Here is a 15,190-nt window from a genome sequence, read left to right as displayed (position 1 = left end):
TAGAGAGGGCAGAGGCGCAATTTTGTTATATATGTTGTCCATAAGGGCGCACATTTTTAGATAGTCTCTCCTAGAAGTCATCCATCGTGTTGCACTCAGTCGTTCAAATGAAAAGTGACAGAAATAGTTGCGAGAACTAGCAGTGAGAACTCACAGTGAGAAGTAGGCGTAAATGTTATATTGCAGGTTAACGTTATACAACGCACCTAATCCATGACTGTCCGACAAGCAGCTCTGACGGACCATCTTGAGGAGAAGTTATTACAGTCGCTCCTCAATCCCTGTTGTGCTGACTCGCGTATCCTTTTGGGGCCTGGAGGTCAGAGCCCAGAAGTCAAATATCAACTCGGTACATATTGGGCCTTCACATAATAATCCATTCCACATGAGTTGGCAGACTGAAACAGTGCTATATACTGAATAATACAGTCAAAGTTATTTATTTAATAAATAAATTATTTGTGTTCTGTGGAAAGTTTTGTTAGTGTGCTTTCCAGAGAGAGAAACTAACCAACCTTCAAAATATAACAGCTGGTAATTCCAGAGTTACTTTAAAAGCTTTCTTAGAGAGTTTGGACCTTATTTTGGTGTCGTCTGTTGTGTTTGCTGTGTTGATTTAAGTCACTGTCTTGATTGTCCTGTATGTAAGTGACTTAGTTAAACAACTCTGAGGAAGGCCTCAGGTCAAAATGCATGGGCACTTGTATTTAATAAAATATGAAGCTGTGGTTTCATGGCTGTGTACCACCTTTTTCTACTTCGATGGAACAGTTTTGGTATCTTGAACACTGTTGCTGTGGAAACAAGTCCTTAAAAAGATATACAAAAGATAATACACATTGTGCACACTGGCCTCACTGTACCATCTGTGTGTGTGTGTGTGTGTGTGTCCTGACCTCTTGCCAGATTGCAGAGCAGCTAATGACCATCGCCTATGAGAGTGGAGTCAACCTGTTCGACACAGCTGAGGTCTACGCCGGCGGCAGGTGGGTGTCATACGAACCTCTCAGTTCAGCTGAGCTCATAACAACCATTCATGTTTTAGTGTGATCAGGTGCAGACATCTGGCCCCACTGTGGCTCCAGGAAGTGTTTTTACTTACTAAGGTTTCCTACATACAATTTATTCCACTCCTTTAGTGAAGTGGTAAATAATCAGCAGGTCTGGAATGATAATTCATGACCACTCATCGCCACTCTAGACTACTACTTTTTCTTTTAAAACCTTTTCAAACCTATATTTGAGACTGGATGGGTAACATTTACTTCCGCTTAAAAGAAATATCTGCTGTAAATGTGAGGCTGGAATTCTTGTTATCGTGGCTCTTTGCTTGGAGTAACCTGAGCCTGCGCCTTTGGATAATGTTAAAAGATGAAGAGAAGTGTAAAATATGAATATTCTTGGTTTACATTATAGGATTATAGGAATGTTTGGATATTTGTGTCAGATTAAAATGCATTACAGCTCTGAAAAGGCTTGCAGCCATCACTGTAAACTAATCCGCCAAATTAGACAATTAAACAGTCTGATGTAAACACCCTTCTAGCCTGCGTCAGCTTCATCAGGACAAGTGAGGAGATTTTCCTTATTATCTCAGCGTTCAGCAAGTCACAACAGAGTGACAATAGACCATATTCCCACAGTGGCCATTTTTCTTCTATGTCACACTCAGTGAGTGGGAAGTTCAGATGTTGTCCTGCTGTGCTCCAGGTTGGAAGTTGTATAAACATAGGGAAGCTGACAAATGGTTATCATCTCCCAACTTCCTGCAACTGAAAAAATGACTGAATTAATTTTCACTATTCATTTTCTCTTCAGTTGCTGATCAATCAGGAAGTGGTGAAATGATAACAGTTTGTCATATTCCCTACATTTATATGACTTGCAACCTGGAACACAGCAGTTCGTGCTACCAAACCTGAGCGTGGCGTCAGAGGAAAATTGCCGGCGTGTGAATATGGTCCATACACTTAACAAAATTGCCTCGTCTCAGTGGGGTTTGACCTTTCTACTATTAAAACAATCCATATGGCCCACTAAGGAGTGATTTCCTGTAGCTGCATTGTTAAATAAAATTCAGTCGGACATACAATTCTTTCACTGTACGATGGTTAAGAGTATTTTAAGACTTTTTAAATACACCATTTAGCCGTCCATTCATGAACAAACAGGTTTGCCATGTTTTTAATGCACAGGGGGGCTGTTTAATTTTGTGACAATGAATTGCGGTGTTTATGAATTATATAATTATAATATATTATTATGTTTATGAACTATTTAATAACTCCGCCTCATTTATATTGCCTTGCAGGGCGGAAATCATTCTCGGAAACATCATCAAGAAGAAATGCTGGAGGTAATGGCGACATGAACGTGTCTGATGGCTTCATCACTTTCGTGTGAGAGAGAAAGCTGGAGAAGGACGACGTGTGTGCATGTCGCAAGAGGCAGGAAGTGTGCGTGTTTGAGGCCTGTATGAAGGAAAGACAAATGGAAGAGGAGTGAGAGATGTTTTTCCCAATGGTGTGGGCAAATGCATGTGTTAGTGTTGCAAGTATGTGTAAGAGACAGACATGTTTGATGTTTAAGTAATGCTGAGTTTGCAGTTTGAAGTCATTTGCATGTTTCTGCATACATACGCGCACACACACACACACACACACACACACACACACACACACACACACACACACACACACACACACACACACACACAGGCAAACAGACATATTGCATCAAAGCATGAAACAGTTACCCTGTTTGCCTTCAGCCATTTCAGTTTCCACACATTTTTAAATATTCCCTTGATGGAGTTATTTAAACATGCTCATTTTTGTATTATTGATAAACTCTGTAGGAATCAGGGAGGAGAAAGTTACAGTAACATCAAAGGAATAAACTAATGGAGCCTTACAGCAATATCAGCCTCTCTATGTCAGTATGAAGCAGCTCTAATGTTGCATGTTCTTGCACCGTTCTGGCTTGTAATGTTTATTTGCAGGGACATTTGTGTTGTCAAGGCTCAAAAAAGGAGGAAAAAGATGCAGAGTTTGGGTGAGAGCCTCCTCTCTGATGTCTATCGCAAGGATAAAAAATCTTGATGAGAACGACTGGCAGCGAGTGGATCTAAAGAGTTTAGATCAGGCGTGCATGATAATATCGGCACATCATTGGTACTTGCTGATAAAGGCTTAAAAATGAAACATCAGCATCGACCCGACATGGACATTTCTGCTGATATAACAGGCTTTAATTATGGGCGTGCAACACAAACCCACTGAATGTTGATACTTATTGTTTGTGTAAGCAGGTGGTGAGGAAAATATGTGCATATATTTGTACTGCCATCAGCCAAAATGAGTTGCGTAATATCGGATATCAGCAAAAATCCATTATTGTGCATCCCTACTCCTGATTAGAACACATGTGATTTTATCCGCTGACTGTCAACACCAGCTGACCCAGATTAGAACAGACCCATAAGTCGTCATGCTCGTCTCGTATTAATGATCAGCTCAACAGTCGCAACGTGTGTCTCCGCCTTTAGTGACATGCGCTGATCTGACTACTTTACACCAGTAGGTGGTTTGATGCTGGTGCAGTAAAGACACACTGATCCTGGCATTTCAGTCATCATGAGTTTACAGAGCGGATGAGAGAACAGGATGTACTGAGGGATGATGATCCACTTTTTACTGCACAGAAACTTCCACGTTCAATGAGCAGCTCTGTTACCGTCACTTGATGGAAAATAAGGCGTCAAGCTTATCCTTTAATACAAAGTAAACAGATTGTAGGCAAACCTCATATGGTGTATCTAGAGAGGAAACATTTAATGATTTAACAGAGCACCAGGCATGTAATAACAGGGTGTCACCCAAATCTCTTAAGCAGCATGTGGGTGGCATATTCACACCTGTTGTATGTGTCAACGATTAGTCCAACAGTTTGAGGATAAGAGGACATTAAACTGCTTTAGACTGAAAATGAATGCACCTCAGTGACGTGAGAAGAGCTGATTATGGCTTTAATTGCAGAGAGAGCAGATTTAGGGATAACAACATCTGTGATAGGATCATATGTGGTGGAAAGAAAAGTTGTGATGGACCTGTATGTCTGGATAAGAGAATACAATGAGCAAGTGCAATGCATTATGTATCGCTCACTCTGCTGCATCTGTCTTCTGACTTTCTGTTTCTGTCTCTGCACTTTCTCAGGCGATCCAGCTTGGTCATTACTACTAAACTCTACTGGGGAGGAAAGTAAGTAAGAAACTTTATAAACTAAAGTAAAAGTACTGCTACTTTTCAAAAACAGTTACTCAAGTAGGATTAAAGGTGTGTCCTTTACTTAGACCTGAAGAAGACAACCTGTGGTGAGATCATTATATCAGTCACGTCCACATTCGTGTGCATAATGTCGGTCTCATCAGCCCATCTGATCACGTTTAAGTTAGTTAGTAAAGCTTCATTTATTTAGGAGGTCTCATTGCGGTCAAACAGGCAGTTGGGGTGGCCTTTTTTCTCTGTGACTGCCTGTGCAACGTCATGCCACATACAGTAACATCCACTTCCTCTGCTGAAACTGGAGAGAGAGAGAGAAATCGGTTTTATAGCACACACACACGCACACACACATATGGACTGTTTCGAACAGGCTGTCACACTCCTTGGCAGAGACTGTCCAACTGTGTCTGGAGATAAGGATGAAGGTATTCTCTCTGTTCCTGAGCATCCCTTCTTCCTGGGAGGAAGGTTTAGTCCTCCACCTCTCTCCTCCAGAGTTTGGATGCATAATGATGCTGAACAGTTGAAAGCGCACTGACCCATTTTAATAAAAAAAGCCTGATATGCACATTCTCATGTCTTGTCCTCCAGCCAGGGTCAAAAGGTGTTTTAAAACAACTTTGACTCTGCTTGCTGAGCAAGATGGCACATTTTAAAAAAGTTATTTTAAAGTCATATACTTAAAAGTGCCAGAAAGTCCAGATATTATCGAAGTTTAGTACACATTCCTGTAATTAAAGTCTGCTCATCGTCCATGAAACACAGCAACAATCAAACATTTCGTATAAACACTCTCATACTGTATATTCATTCTGTATTGTGAGTTACATTACACACAAGATTGCATTTTTCTCATTTTCCTTTTTGAAGACCCAAACATGAATTTGTGACTTAAAAGTGTGAAAATATATAAAATAAAAAATGCCTTGACAGTGTAGCTCATCATTGGTTTGTGTTTGTGCCATCAGAGCAGAGACGGAGAGAGGACTGTCAAGGAAACACATAATTGAAGGTAAGACAAGTTGAACTTTGGTCTTTTTCACTTACTGTACATTAAACCTTCAAATTGTGTTTATACAATCACCGTCCACTATCTCAACCCTCACACCTCTCTGTATCTCCCAGGTCTAAAAGGCTCTCTACAAAGGATGCAGTTGGAGTATGTAGATGTAGTTTTTGCCAATCGCCCTGACAGCAATACTCCCATGGAGGGTGAGTCAGCCAAACAACTTTGTACTTGAGTAACCAATCAACTTGTATGAGTTGCTTCTCTGTCACTTGTCCTGAGGCCAAAGTGAGTTTAAGATGTTGGATGACGATGTTGATTCATGTTCGGGGATATTGCCTTTGCTGTTTTGCAGCAGGATGAGTTCACAGTTTTTAATCAAGTATTTGAGTGAACAGTGACTTGTGTTGTGATGTTTCAGAATGTGTTTGCTCAAGTGTGTTAAACTTTTAATTAATTCTCTGACTTCCCAACTGGTCAAGGCAGATGGAACTGGATAACACTTTTTTCTTTTTTTTTTTACTTTAAGTGTGTTTTTTGTTTGGGGACTGCAGAGAGAGGTTGTTTATTCGGTGCTAGAGGGCAACTGTGTACTTGCAAGAGAAATTACAGAGTTGGAAAATAACAAAATAATAAATGCGATCGCAGCGTTTGAATTTTTCATCATCTTTACACAGAAGATATTTCAGGATAACCAGTGATGTTAGAGCTGCTATACTAGAGCTCTAAGTCCAAGTGCGACAGGCAACCCTACATAATTCATCATCATCTCTTGTTGAAATGCAAATAAGTAGTGTATTGGTTCCTCATTAGTCATCATTAACAAATTGTGTACTATTGCATTCTACAGATAAAGCCAATTAACTGTGGGTTTTCTCTCGTCACCTTATTAATTAGTGCTCACAACTAATCAATAAAGACATTGCCTGTTAATAATTACCTGCTTTGCTCAGAATTCCTACTGTCTTAAGTGGGACTTTTCAAATCTTTAAAACTAAGCTTAACAAGACTTTTTAATGAACCTTAATTGATGCAAAACTAGAGGCTACTGCAACGACGGGGACGGTAATGATGAGAACTTTTGTTTCAATATTGAAGATTTTGATTACTGACGTGAAAGCAGAGTTTATTAAACAACACTGAGGGATATCGCCAGGTTTTATTTACGTCTTGTGCAATTGTGGAAGCTACCAGTGAAGGATATCCTATGTCACACACACACAAAGACCTTGATTTCACACTTTTTCTAGCTGTTGCCTCGTTATAGATTCACTCTGTCCTTGAAACTCAGCGTACTGTCTACTACCATCTGCACCCACTGTTCATTTCCTTTTCAATTCCTTCAGCTGTTAGATCTGTTGCTCTTCCTTCCTCTGACTTGTTTTTCACTCCCTCCTCTTCTCCCTCTTGTTATATTGGCCGGAAATGTGAGCCAAGTAGCATTTAAATGTGAGTGCAGTGTAGCACAATCACAGCGTGCTGCCGGAGACAGAGCGAGCCGGATGGCAGGAGGGCAGGCCGAGGGATGGAGAGGAGGACGGGAGAAACAAGACATAGATACTGTGTTATTTCACTTGACAGGATGGTAATTAGTTCAGCATCTGTGTTTAATATTGTTAATAGAGTCTTACCAAATTTGAATGGAAAACAAAAAAACTTGCCCTCTCAACACTTTTGGTCTTCTTGATTAAACATTCTTCTGCAGTTCTCTTCTCTTTCCTTCGATTCTGCTGCTATACTTTTTTATTTTCAGTCAATGTTTTTTTCCTCTTCGCTTCTTACCCCTCACATCCTGTCGTAGCTCCAAGAAGCAGTTATACAGATTGAAATACAAGGGTCCTGCCACAGTGAAGGATTGCAGTATAATTGGAGTGAGCGCGGGGCGATGATGAATAACCTTAATGACAGTCTTAATCTGAGTTTTTGTTGGCCTTGACTGCTGTTGGCTCGCGCAGTCAGCAGTGTTGGAGCTAATTGCATCATTAAAAATGCAGCAGCTTGAACGTGATCTGAGGGGATTTAGTATGTGAGCTTGTTAGTTTGTCCCCAGAGTTGTTAGCGGTGGGTGATGAGCCGTCAGCAGGTAAGAGACACTCAAGGAGGTGTTTGGAGGCTTTTTAACTTCATCAAGGCTTCACAAAACTGGAACAAAATAAAGTTTGTGTACTCTCAAGGCTGCCAATTTTGCTTTTTAATTGTCTTAATGTCTCTTGCTTCTTGACTCCTGAGTGCTTTGGCAAAACCATTCATAAAAACCTGTCTTGTCTTTGTTTCTGTTTCATGTTTCCTTCCTGTGTGACTGTTTGTTTTCTGGGTTTTATCCATCTCTTTCTTTTTTTGGCACTGTCTTTTCCGGTGGCTTGGCTATTGTTGATTCAGGATACATTGCCAGCCTCCCGGCAAGTCACTTCAAACTTGTGCCTGGTGTTTTTTATGCTCATTTTTTGTTCGGAAAAAAAGAAAACAAACAAAAAACAGCTTCTCAGTCACTTTCTGTTTCAGTTGCAGCTCGGTTTTCTGTTTGTGGATAACTTGCACGCATCAGAAACCATTATTCTTATTTTTAAGATTTCTTGTGGTTGCTTTACAGATCCAACAATATGCACATTTCTAGTTCATACTTTTATTTTGGGTTTCTACTATGAAATGTTTACATGATTAAATGTTCAAAAAACACATTTTTCTTCTCATACTGTCCATTGCTGCAGCACCTCTCTCTTCACCCCCTGTCTTTACGACACTTTCACTGTATTTATATAGTACCAGACCCAGGAGCTACTTGTAAGATATGAACAGAATTTTAGTTTAAAATGTTCAAAACATGAACTAACATTATCAACATAGTGTGAAGAATCAGCAGTGTTGATGCATGTATTATGCTGCAGAGATGTCTAACGATGTTAGCATGCTAACCAGCTAGCCCCAGCCTGTCCTGTCTCATAATAACACATTGCACCACTTTGTATCTAACTGATCCATGAGCTAATTAGCTAATGGTAGCTAACCACGGCCAAGGATAACTAGCAAAGAGCGGCAGTTTCTTACTCTGGTGATATGCTGCCCCTATGTTTTTGGAGCTACCTTTGAATTCTGGCCATATTCTACAAATTACACCTTTAAATGAATATAAACACAGTTATACCACCTCCCATCCGATTAAGACTGATGTGCCTCTGTGACATTTTTCGAATACTAATTAATTGTAATTCAGGACCACACAAAGTCGTCTCTCCAATGTCCATTCTCGCTCATTAAGCCTTAACAAGTTCATTAAAGCCAATATTGAATGCTTTACCTCTACTGAGTGAATTATGGATTTCATTTGTCCGTTAAACTTTACGAATGACAATCACAACTGTTTCAAGACAGGAGTGAAACATGCAGAGAAACATTCTTTCTTACAGCAAGGTTTTTGCTGCATGTCTCCTCAGAGTCTCATGAACATCGCCTAAAGCCCCCAGCGGGGACCGACGGATGTGTTTTGTTTGTTTAGAGGGCATAACTGAGTGTGGAAAACATACTGGTGAGAGGAGCATTGCAGGAAATAGGTTATAGTCTGTTAGTAGCACTGAATGTACAGGGTGGACTCAATAAGTTGTTCCCCATCGATCCAGCTGACTGATAATCTCTGCTGTATCTCTACAGAGATTGTTCGGGCCATGACCTATGTGATCAACCAGGGCATGGCGATGTACTGGGGGACGTCTCGGTGGACGGCCATGGAGATCATGGTAAGCAGCGAGGAGCTATGAGTGTCAGTTCTGTGTCAGATTCTCATTTTGAAGTGAAGAATTAAAATATTCAAGGGGATCATTTACAACTTATTTACACCTGGTATTAAACTGGGATCTCTATCCTGATACACTATCTGGAGAATAAACAATGCCTTTGCATTTACACCTGGTGTTTTTAATGAGATGTAGTTGAGTAGCATAAAATGGAAATACACAAAGTAAATGACCCTAATGCAAAGTTTATGTTTGTTATGCACTTGTATATGTTCTCATGGTTTTTTACTTCCTGTAAAAACGGAAGTTTAGTTTGAAAGGACTCTGTATGCATGTAACTAACTGAAATGGGCTGAAAAACCTGGAGTAAACAGTGATACAAGATTAACGCAGAGAGTGGAATAAAATAAGTTTAGCTTCCATCGAGAGTGGTAACAAGCTCATGTGTTGGGTTAACATCTTTCGACTGGAACGCTCCACTCAAATAAACCTCAAAATCAGACTTAAGTACAGTACTTGAGTAAATGTACTTAGTTACTTTCAACCATTGAGATACATTGTTCATGCAGAGTCAGCTGGGTTGTAAAAAGTACTTACAGTCATACTTAAAGTACTAAAAGTAAAGATATCATGTTCAAATATGACTTTGGTCAAAGTGAAAGTCACCCATACTGATAGTACCTGAGTAAAAATGGAAATACGAAAAAGGAAATGTGATGAAAATGGAAAACTGTGCTGTCTAAAGGTTTGAGGAATAACAGGTGTCTCTAGGAAGTGTTCCCACTGAGGCACAGCGGCGATCTCCAGCTTTGTTTCCACTTCCTGTCAGAATCGATGCACCTCCCAACTCAACTCTCGCTACAGTAATGAATACATTCAGGGTGTGTGAAGCCAGAGCGGAGAGTTATGAAATGAACACATCGCTAAAGTGACATTCAAGGACCTAACACTCATTCTCTCTCTCTCGGGTGTCTTTAACGCCCTCCCTCCCCCCTTCTAAGCGCAGCGCGATGTGTTGACATCCTCTCTCTGTGATCACGGTGAAAGGGAGCAGATATCTTTGTAGAACACAAGCCCACATGAAAGCTGTGTAATTTAGATAGCATCAATAATGAAGAGGAGGGGGTGGAGGGGGTAAACACGGCTGCTCGGTGTACGTGACGAGGCAGCAGTACAGTACACACACACACACACAGGCTGGAGGCAGAAGTCATGGGCTGCAGCACAAAAGGGTAATTTGTAAGTTGAGTGATGGCACCAACATTATCCTTACGTTACGCTGAATAGATTCCCCCTCCTACTGCTTTCCAGTCCTGACATGTGTTCCCCAGCAGGAGACCTGTAAAATAAAAGAGCAGGGAATGTTTAAAGAAGCAACAAGCCCGACGTGTGTGTGTGTGTGAGTGTGAGTGTGTATTTTCCTCTGGCATGAAGGACACATGGGAATCCAGATAAGAAGGTGTATAAGGAAATTTGAATATGATGCCTCAGAGAGATGTGATATGGAATATTGATTGGGTGCCTTACTTTGAGCCCCACATTTGAATTTGTGCCACGCTCCCACAAGCTGATTAATACCCTCCCTCTCCCTTCTCTTACCCGAGTTTCTCTCCTAACCTTTACTAATGCAAAAATCACCTTTTGTTCTTTTATTCAAGCTCTTTCCTTCCTTTATTCTCACCAAAAAGAAAACAACATCGAAACAACCGTCCATTTACCTTTTATCTCTGTCTTCCTGTTGTTTTTATCTCTAGGAGGCGTATTCAGTGGCAAGACAGTTTAATCTCATCCCTCCAGTGTGTGAGCAGGCAGAGTATCATCTCTTCCAGAGGGAGAAAGTAGAAGTTCAACTTCCTGAACTTTACCACAAGATAGGCAAGTATTCATTGTGCGTGTTGTGACGAATTAGTCAATCAATGCCTGATAATGAAATGTCTTGATGCTAGTTAGCACACACATCCGATTAGAACATTCTTGCACTCAGTTTGTCATAAATGAGAAAAATAAGGAATAAATTCAACAGATAAATAATCTCCGTCAGCAGCTGTTGCTCATCTCTTTTCATCCCTCTCATACATTTTCACTTTCCTGGCACTGTTCTCGCACATTTTTTCACACCTCTCCCTTCGACGCATCTCACCAAAACGTCTCCTGTTTAACTCCTGCTTGTCTCCATGGTGACAGGAGTTGGGGCGATGACGTGGTCACCGCTGGCGTGCGGCATCATCACAGGGAAATATGAAAATGGCATTCCTGAATCTTCCAGGGCCTCCATGAAGGTAGGCAGGAAAACCTCATCAGGACTTGGTTTGTGACATTCAACACACAAGGGTTATGTAGTTTGTTCCAAGAATAGAACGACCACATGGATCAAAGTGAAAGCTGTGATCCTTAACAGATTTTATGTGTTAAATACACATCAATTTGTGTCAGTGTCCGAAGGGTTATCTAGAAAAAAAGGCCTTAGACTAGTCTCATGAAGAATCTTTGGTAACTCGTCTTCAACAAGGCAAACGTTTGATCCTGAAGCTGGAGATGTTTGTCAATATTTAACATTTTTAAAAGTGTTCATTCACCCAAACATCACAGATAATCAGTGCTGCCTACCTCAGACAGCTATGTTTGGTGTATATAGTATAGTATATAGTATCTTCTAGAGCAGCGACCTGCCCCTTCCTTCTCAGTTCAAGATACAGAAACCCTAACCCTAACCCTAATTCTTGAAACACTTGACTCACTGTACCTAAAGATGTTTTCACTTGTTTTAAAGGAGCTCTATGAAACTTGTTGTGCTGGAAGCCGGTCATTAGTTTATGTTAGCGGACTATTCTAAACTAACGTCAGCTACAGTTGACCCTGTTATCGGGGCGGAGAGAGGCAGTGAGACGAGGCACTCGTGCATAAAGTCACTTCCTTTGGAGTGTCACGGAAAATCCAACCTGAGTCCTTCACAAAGAAACCCACAGTCCAGCAGCATTAATCAGCATTAAGGCTTGTATAGGCAACGAGAGAGACAGGGAAGGTCTCTTTTTTCATGTCATGTTACCATCTACTCATATAAGGCCATTAAAAAAAAAAGATTAATACATGTAAATTGCTACAAATTGTTACACAGAGCGAAGAGAGAAGTAAATACGTTTTGGGGATTAATTATTGACAGAAATGACTTGATAAACTAGAGATTTCTTACAAAGATGAGATATAATAAGCACAAAATGATGTTAATTATTTTCTACATTTTCCATCCTTATCAAATACTTGCACCCTTCACCTCTAAAAATCCTTCAAACTAAACAGTCTGTGAGGGAAACGTTCTCATAACTCATACTAAAGCCCTATTCACACAGGACTAATATTACCAGGGGACCTCATGTGATTTAGAAATTACCACCCCTTGTCTGTGTTTCATGTTATGCATTCGCTCACAGCCACAGTATGTATTTAATGTAATTTAGAGTTATTTTGCTCACTTTCTGCATGTGTTATAAGCAGAAATACACACATGCAGCTCATTCAGATCCAGTAACAGATGTCTTGTGGCTCCACATGAATATGGCAGCCTTGTGTTGCTTCTCACCTTCGTTGTCATCACTCATTTTAAACTACATTATAGCCGATCTCACGGCGCAGCTGTTAACTGCTGTTCAGCATGTTATTAGCCGCAATCACATTTCTTACTTGTTCAGTTGTCTGACAACCGAAAACAGATGTTAAAAAATGAAAAAAAAAACGACCCTACATCACAGAGATGCTGATTCGCATGGGACTAATATTATCACATGACCTTTGAGTGCTTCAGGAGCTGCAACACTGCAGGTTTTTCTAACGATCCAGAAGACATGGAGTCAACAATAAAAGCAGCTTATTGTGCAGAGCAACACACAGTTATGGACTGGCAGTTTTGGACATCACTAATAAAAGAAGATTCATCAAAGTAATAAACGCAATCGACCATAACACAAGTAGTCTGTGACAGCCAGCGGCAGGTGCAGTGGACTAAGAAGGACAGTGGAGGTTAAAACCACAGCCCAGCTTGGACTGATGTGATTGTTGATAAAACTACAAGCCAAACGCCAAAGCATGAGCTGTGAAATAAGATGGAAAATATCCAGTAGATATCGTCTCTGAGCCAACATAACTCAACTGTGACAAACAGACAAACACATGGGCCAGAATCCCTGTGGAAGACTTTCAACACCTCTTTGATTGCACGCCACGACAGTCGTCCAATACAACAATAGTGAAGCAGATGTCTCTCATGCTTCAAACATTTAGTCGAGTTACACTGGGAATGATTTTCAATCTTGTTCTAATTTAGTTTTTACTATTTTTTTTAGATTTTATATATCCATGTATTTTAATGCTCAAAGGAATAGTTTGACATTTTAGGAAATATGCTTCGATGAGAGGATCAATATGCCTTTCACATGTGTGCACTATGAAGCTACAGCCAGGAGACTATTAGCTTAGCTGAGCATAAAGACTAAAAGCAGGGGGAAAAGCTAGCCTGGCTCTGTCCAACGGTTAAAAAAAAATGCCTACAAGCACATCTGAAGCTCACGACAATAAGAAATGTGGGTGAAAAACGTCATCAGCTTTCCAAGGCTGTATTATTCATCTCAAGCCCATAACGACCAGTGGAAACAGATCAATACCAGCTGCCTGTATTGGCATATATGATTAAATGAAGTCATGTCTGCAGCACCTTATCTACTTCTCAGCCTTATGCAACATGCTCACAGTTCAGCAGCACTCACTCCCTCTCACTCCTTGACTCTCCTTGACTTTTCCCTTCCTCGAGTTTTTCTCCCCCCCATATCTGATCTGTCTCTACTTTGCTTTGTGTCTTTCTCTTCCCTCACTCACCCATTCACTCTATCTCCTCCTGTCTCCCGCCAGTCGTATCAGTGGCTGAAGGAGAAAATAGTAAGTGAGGACGGAAGGAAGCAACAAGCCAAGCTGAAAGAGCTCAACCACATAGCGGAGAAGCTGGGCTGCACTCTGCCTCAGCTGGCTGTGGGTAAGATGTCTCTGCCCACCTTTACCTTCTCACAACAAGCAGGAACCTTTTGAATGCAAGACGCGACCACACATCATCCTTCACACAATGTCTGTGTTTAGTTTTTATTTGATTTTCCCCACTGGCTTCACACTGACACGCAAATACACAGATACTTACATCTATTTGTGCTGCTTGTGCATCAATAAAATAACTGAGCTGCCTGGAAGGTAGACATAAATGCATTCAGATTTAAAACAGCTGCGGTGTGCTTTGGAGAAACGGCTGGCGGTAATGTTAAGGTTTACAATTTGAAGTAAATCCACTAAAAGAAACCTCTGATTTGTCTTCTAACGCCCTGTGATAAATTGCTATATGGATCCAGGGAGAGCAAGTAGAGGACTAAAAGCGCTGTTTTATTTGTGGACAATAATAAGCGGCAGTGTGCCATCATGTGGGCACTCTGTGAACATCAACCTCACTGTCTCTCTCCAGCATGGTGTCTAAGAAATGAAGGAGTGAGCTCAGTTCTTCTGGGAACATCCAACCCTGAGCAGCTCACTGAGAACCTCGGCGCCATACAGGTGGGATCGAAGAGCTATATCTGATTCTCTTCATACATCCAGGGTTCTTTACTTTTTACTTTTTTCTCACCACACATACTCAATTCTGCTCTTTTGTCCAGGTCCTTCCCAAGATGACGTCTCACATAGTGTCTGAAATCGACCACATCCTGGGCAACAGGCCGTACAGTAAGAAGGACTACCGCTCTTAGAACAGGCTGGTCGGCCTGCCTGCTTACCTAGCTACTTAACCACACCGCTACCACGGAGCCACCGTTCAATGTTAAGGTCCGTGGTTCTCTCCTTGGGCCCCACTCAGCTCCAGCCCACTTCAGCCTGGAACAGACCAGCCTCGCTAAGCAGCAGCACCGCATCCCGTAACCTCGTCTGTCTGTTTGAGACGCATCATCTCAGGTCCAGTCCAGTTCAGCCAAGAGATGCTTACCCAGCTCAGCTTTTTTGCAGCCTGAAAACGCAAACTTAGTCCCCCTGAGTACATCAAACCTAAGGTGTTAACCCCTCCAGCACCGGTCCATTCAAGTATAACTATGCAGAGTTTAGTTACAGCCCATGTTACAGTTCAGATTCACCATCCATCCGGGGGCCTT

At 41.2% G+C, this 15,190-nt stretch overlaps 1 protein-coding gene across 4 annotated transcripts in view; it reads left to right on the top strand.

The window, feature by feature from the left end:
- kcnab1a (potassium voltage-gated channel subfamily A regulatory beta subunit 1a) overlaps positions 1–14,794 on the top strand; it is a 118,577-nt gene extending 103,783 nt beyond the window's left edge. For 3 of the 4 annotated variants that reach the window (XM_073488617.1, XM_073488609.1, XM_073488625.1), the window contains exons 4-14: positions 907–986; positions 2,312–2,356; positions 4,218–4,262; positions 5,255–5,298; positions 5,412–5,498; positions 8,938–9,023; positions 10,775–10,895; positions 11,205–11,299; positions 13,920–14,040; positions 14,515–14,603; positions 14,705–14,794. In XM_073488617.1, coding sequence (XP_073344718.1) covers positions 907–986; positions 2,312–2,356; positions 4,218–4,262; positions 5,255–5,298; positions 5,412–5,498; positions 8,938–9,023; positions 10,775–10,895; positions 11,205–11,299; positions 13,920–14,040; positions 14,515–14,603; positions 14,705–14,794 — 903 coding nt within the window. The remainder of the gene's footprint in view (positions 1–906; positions 987–2,311; positions 2,357–4,217; positions 4,263–5,254; positions 5,299–5,411; positions 5,499–8,937; positions 9,024–10,774; positions 10,896–11,204; positions 11,300–13,919; positions 14,041–14,514; positions 14,604–14,704) is intronic. The other variant, XM_073488633.1, reaches the window with a different exon arrangement.
- The last annotated feature ends 396 nt before the right edge of the window (positions 14,795–15,190 follow it).

Source organism: Pagrus major, chromosome 2 (assembly GCF_040436345.1).
Source record: "Pagrus major chromosome 2, Pma_NU_1.0".
Classification (NCBI taxonomy): domain Eukaryota; kingdom Metazoa; phylum Chordata; class Actinopteri; order Spariformes; family Sparidae; genus Pagrus; species Pagrus major.
Note: the sequence above shows the minus strand (reverse complement) of the source record. Positions and strands in the feature narration are given on the sequence as shown.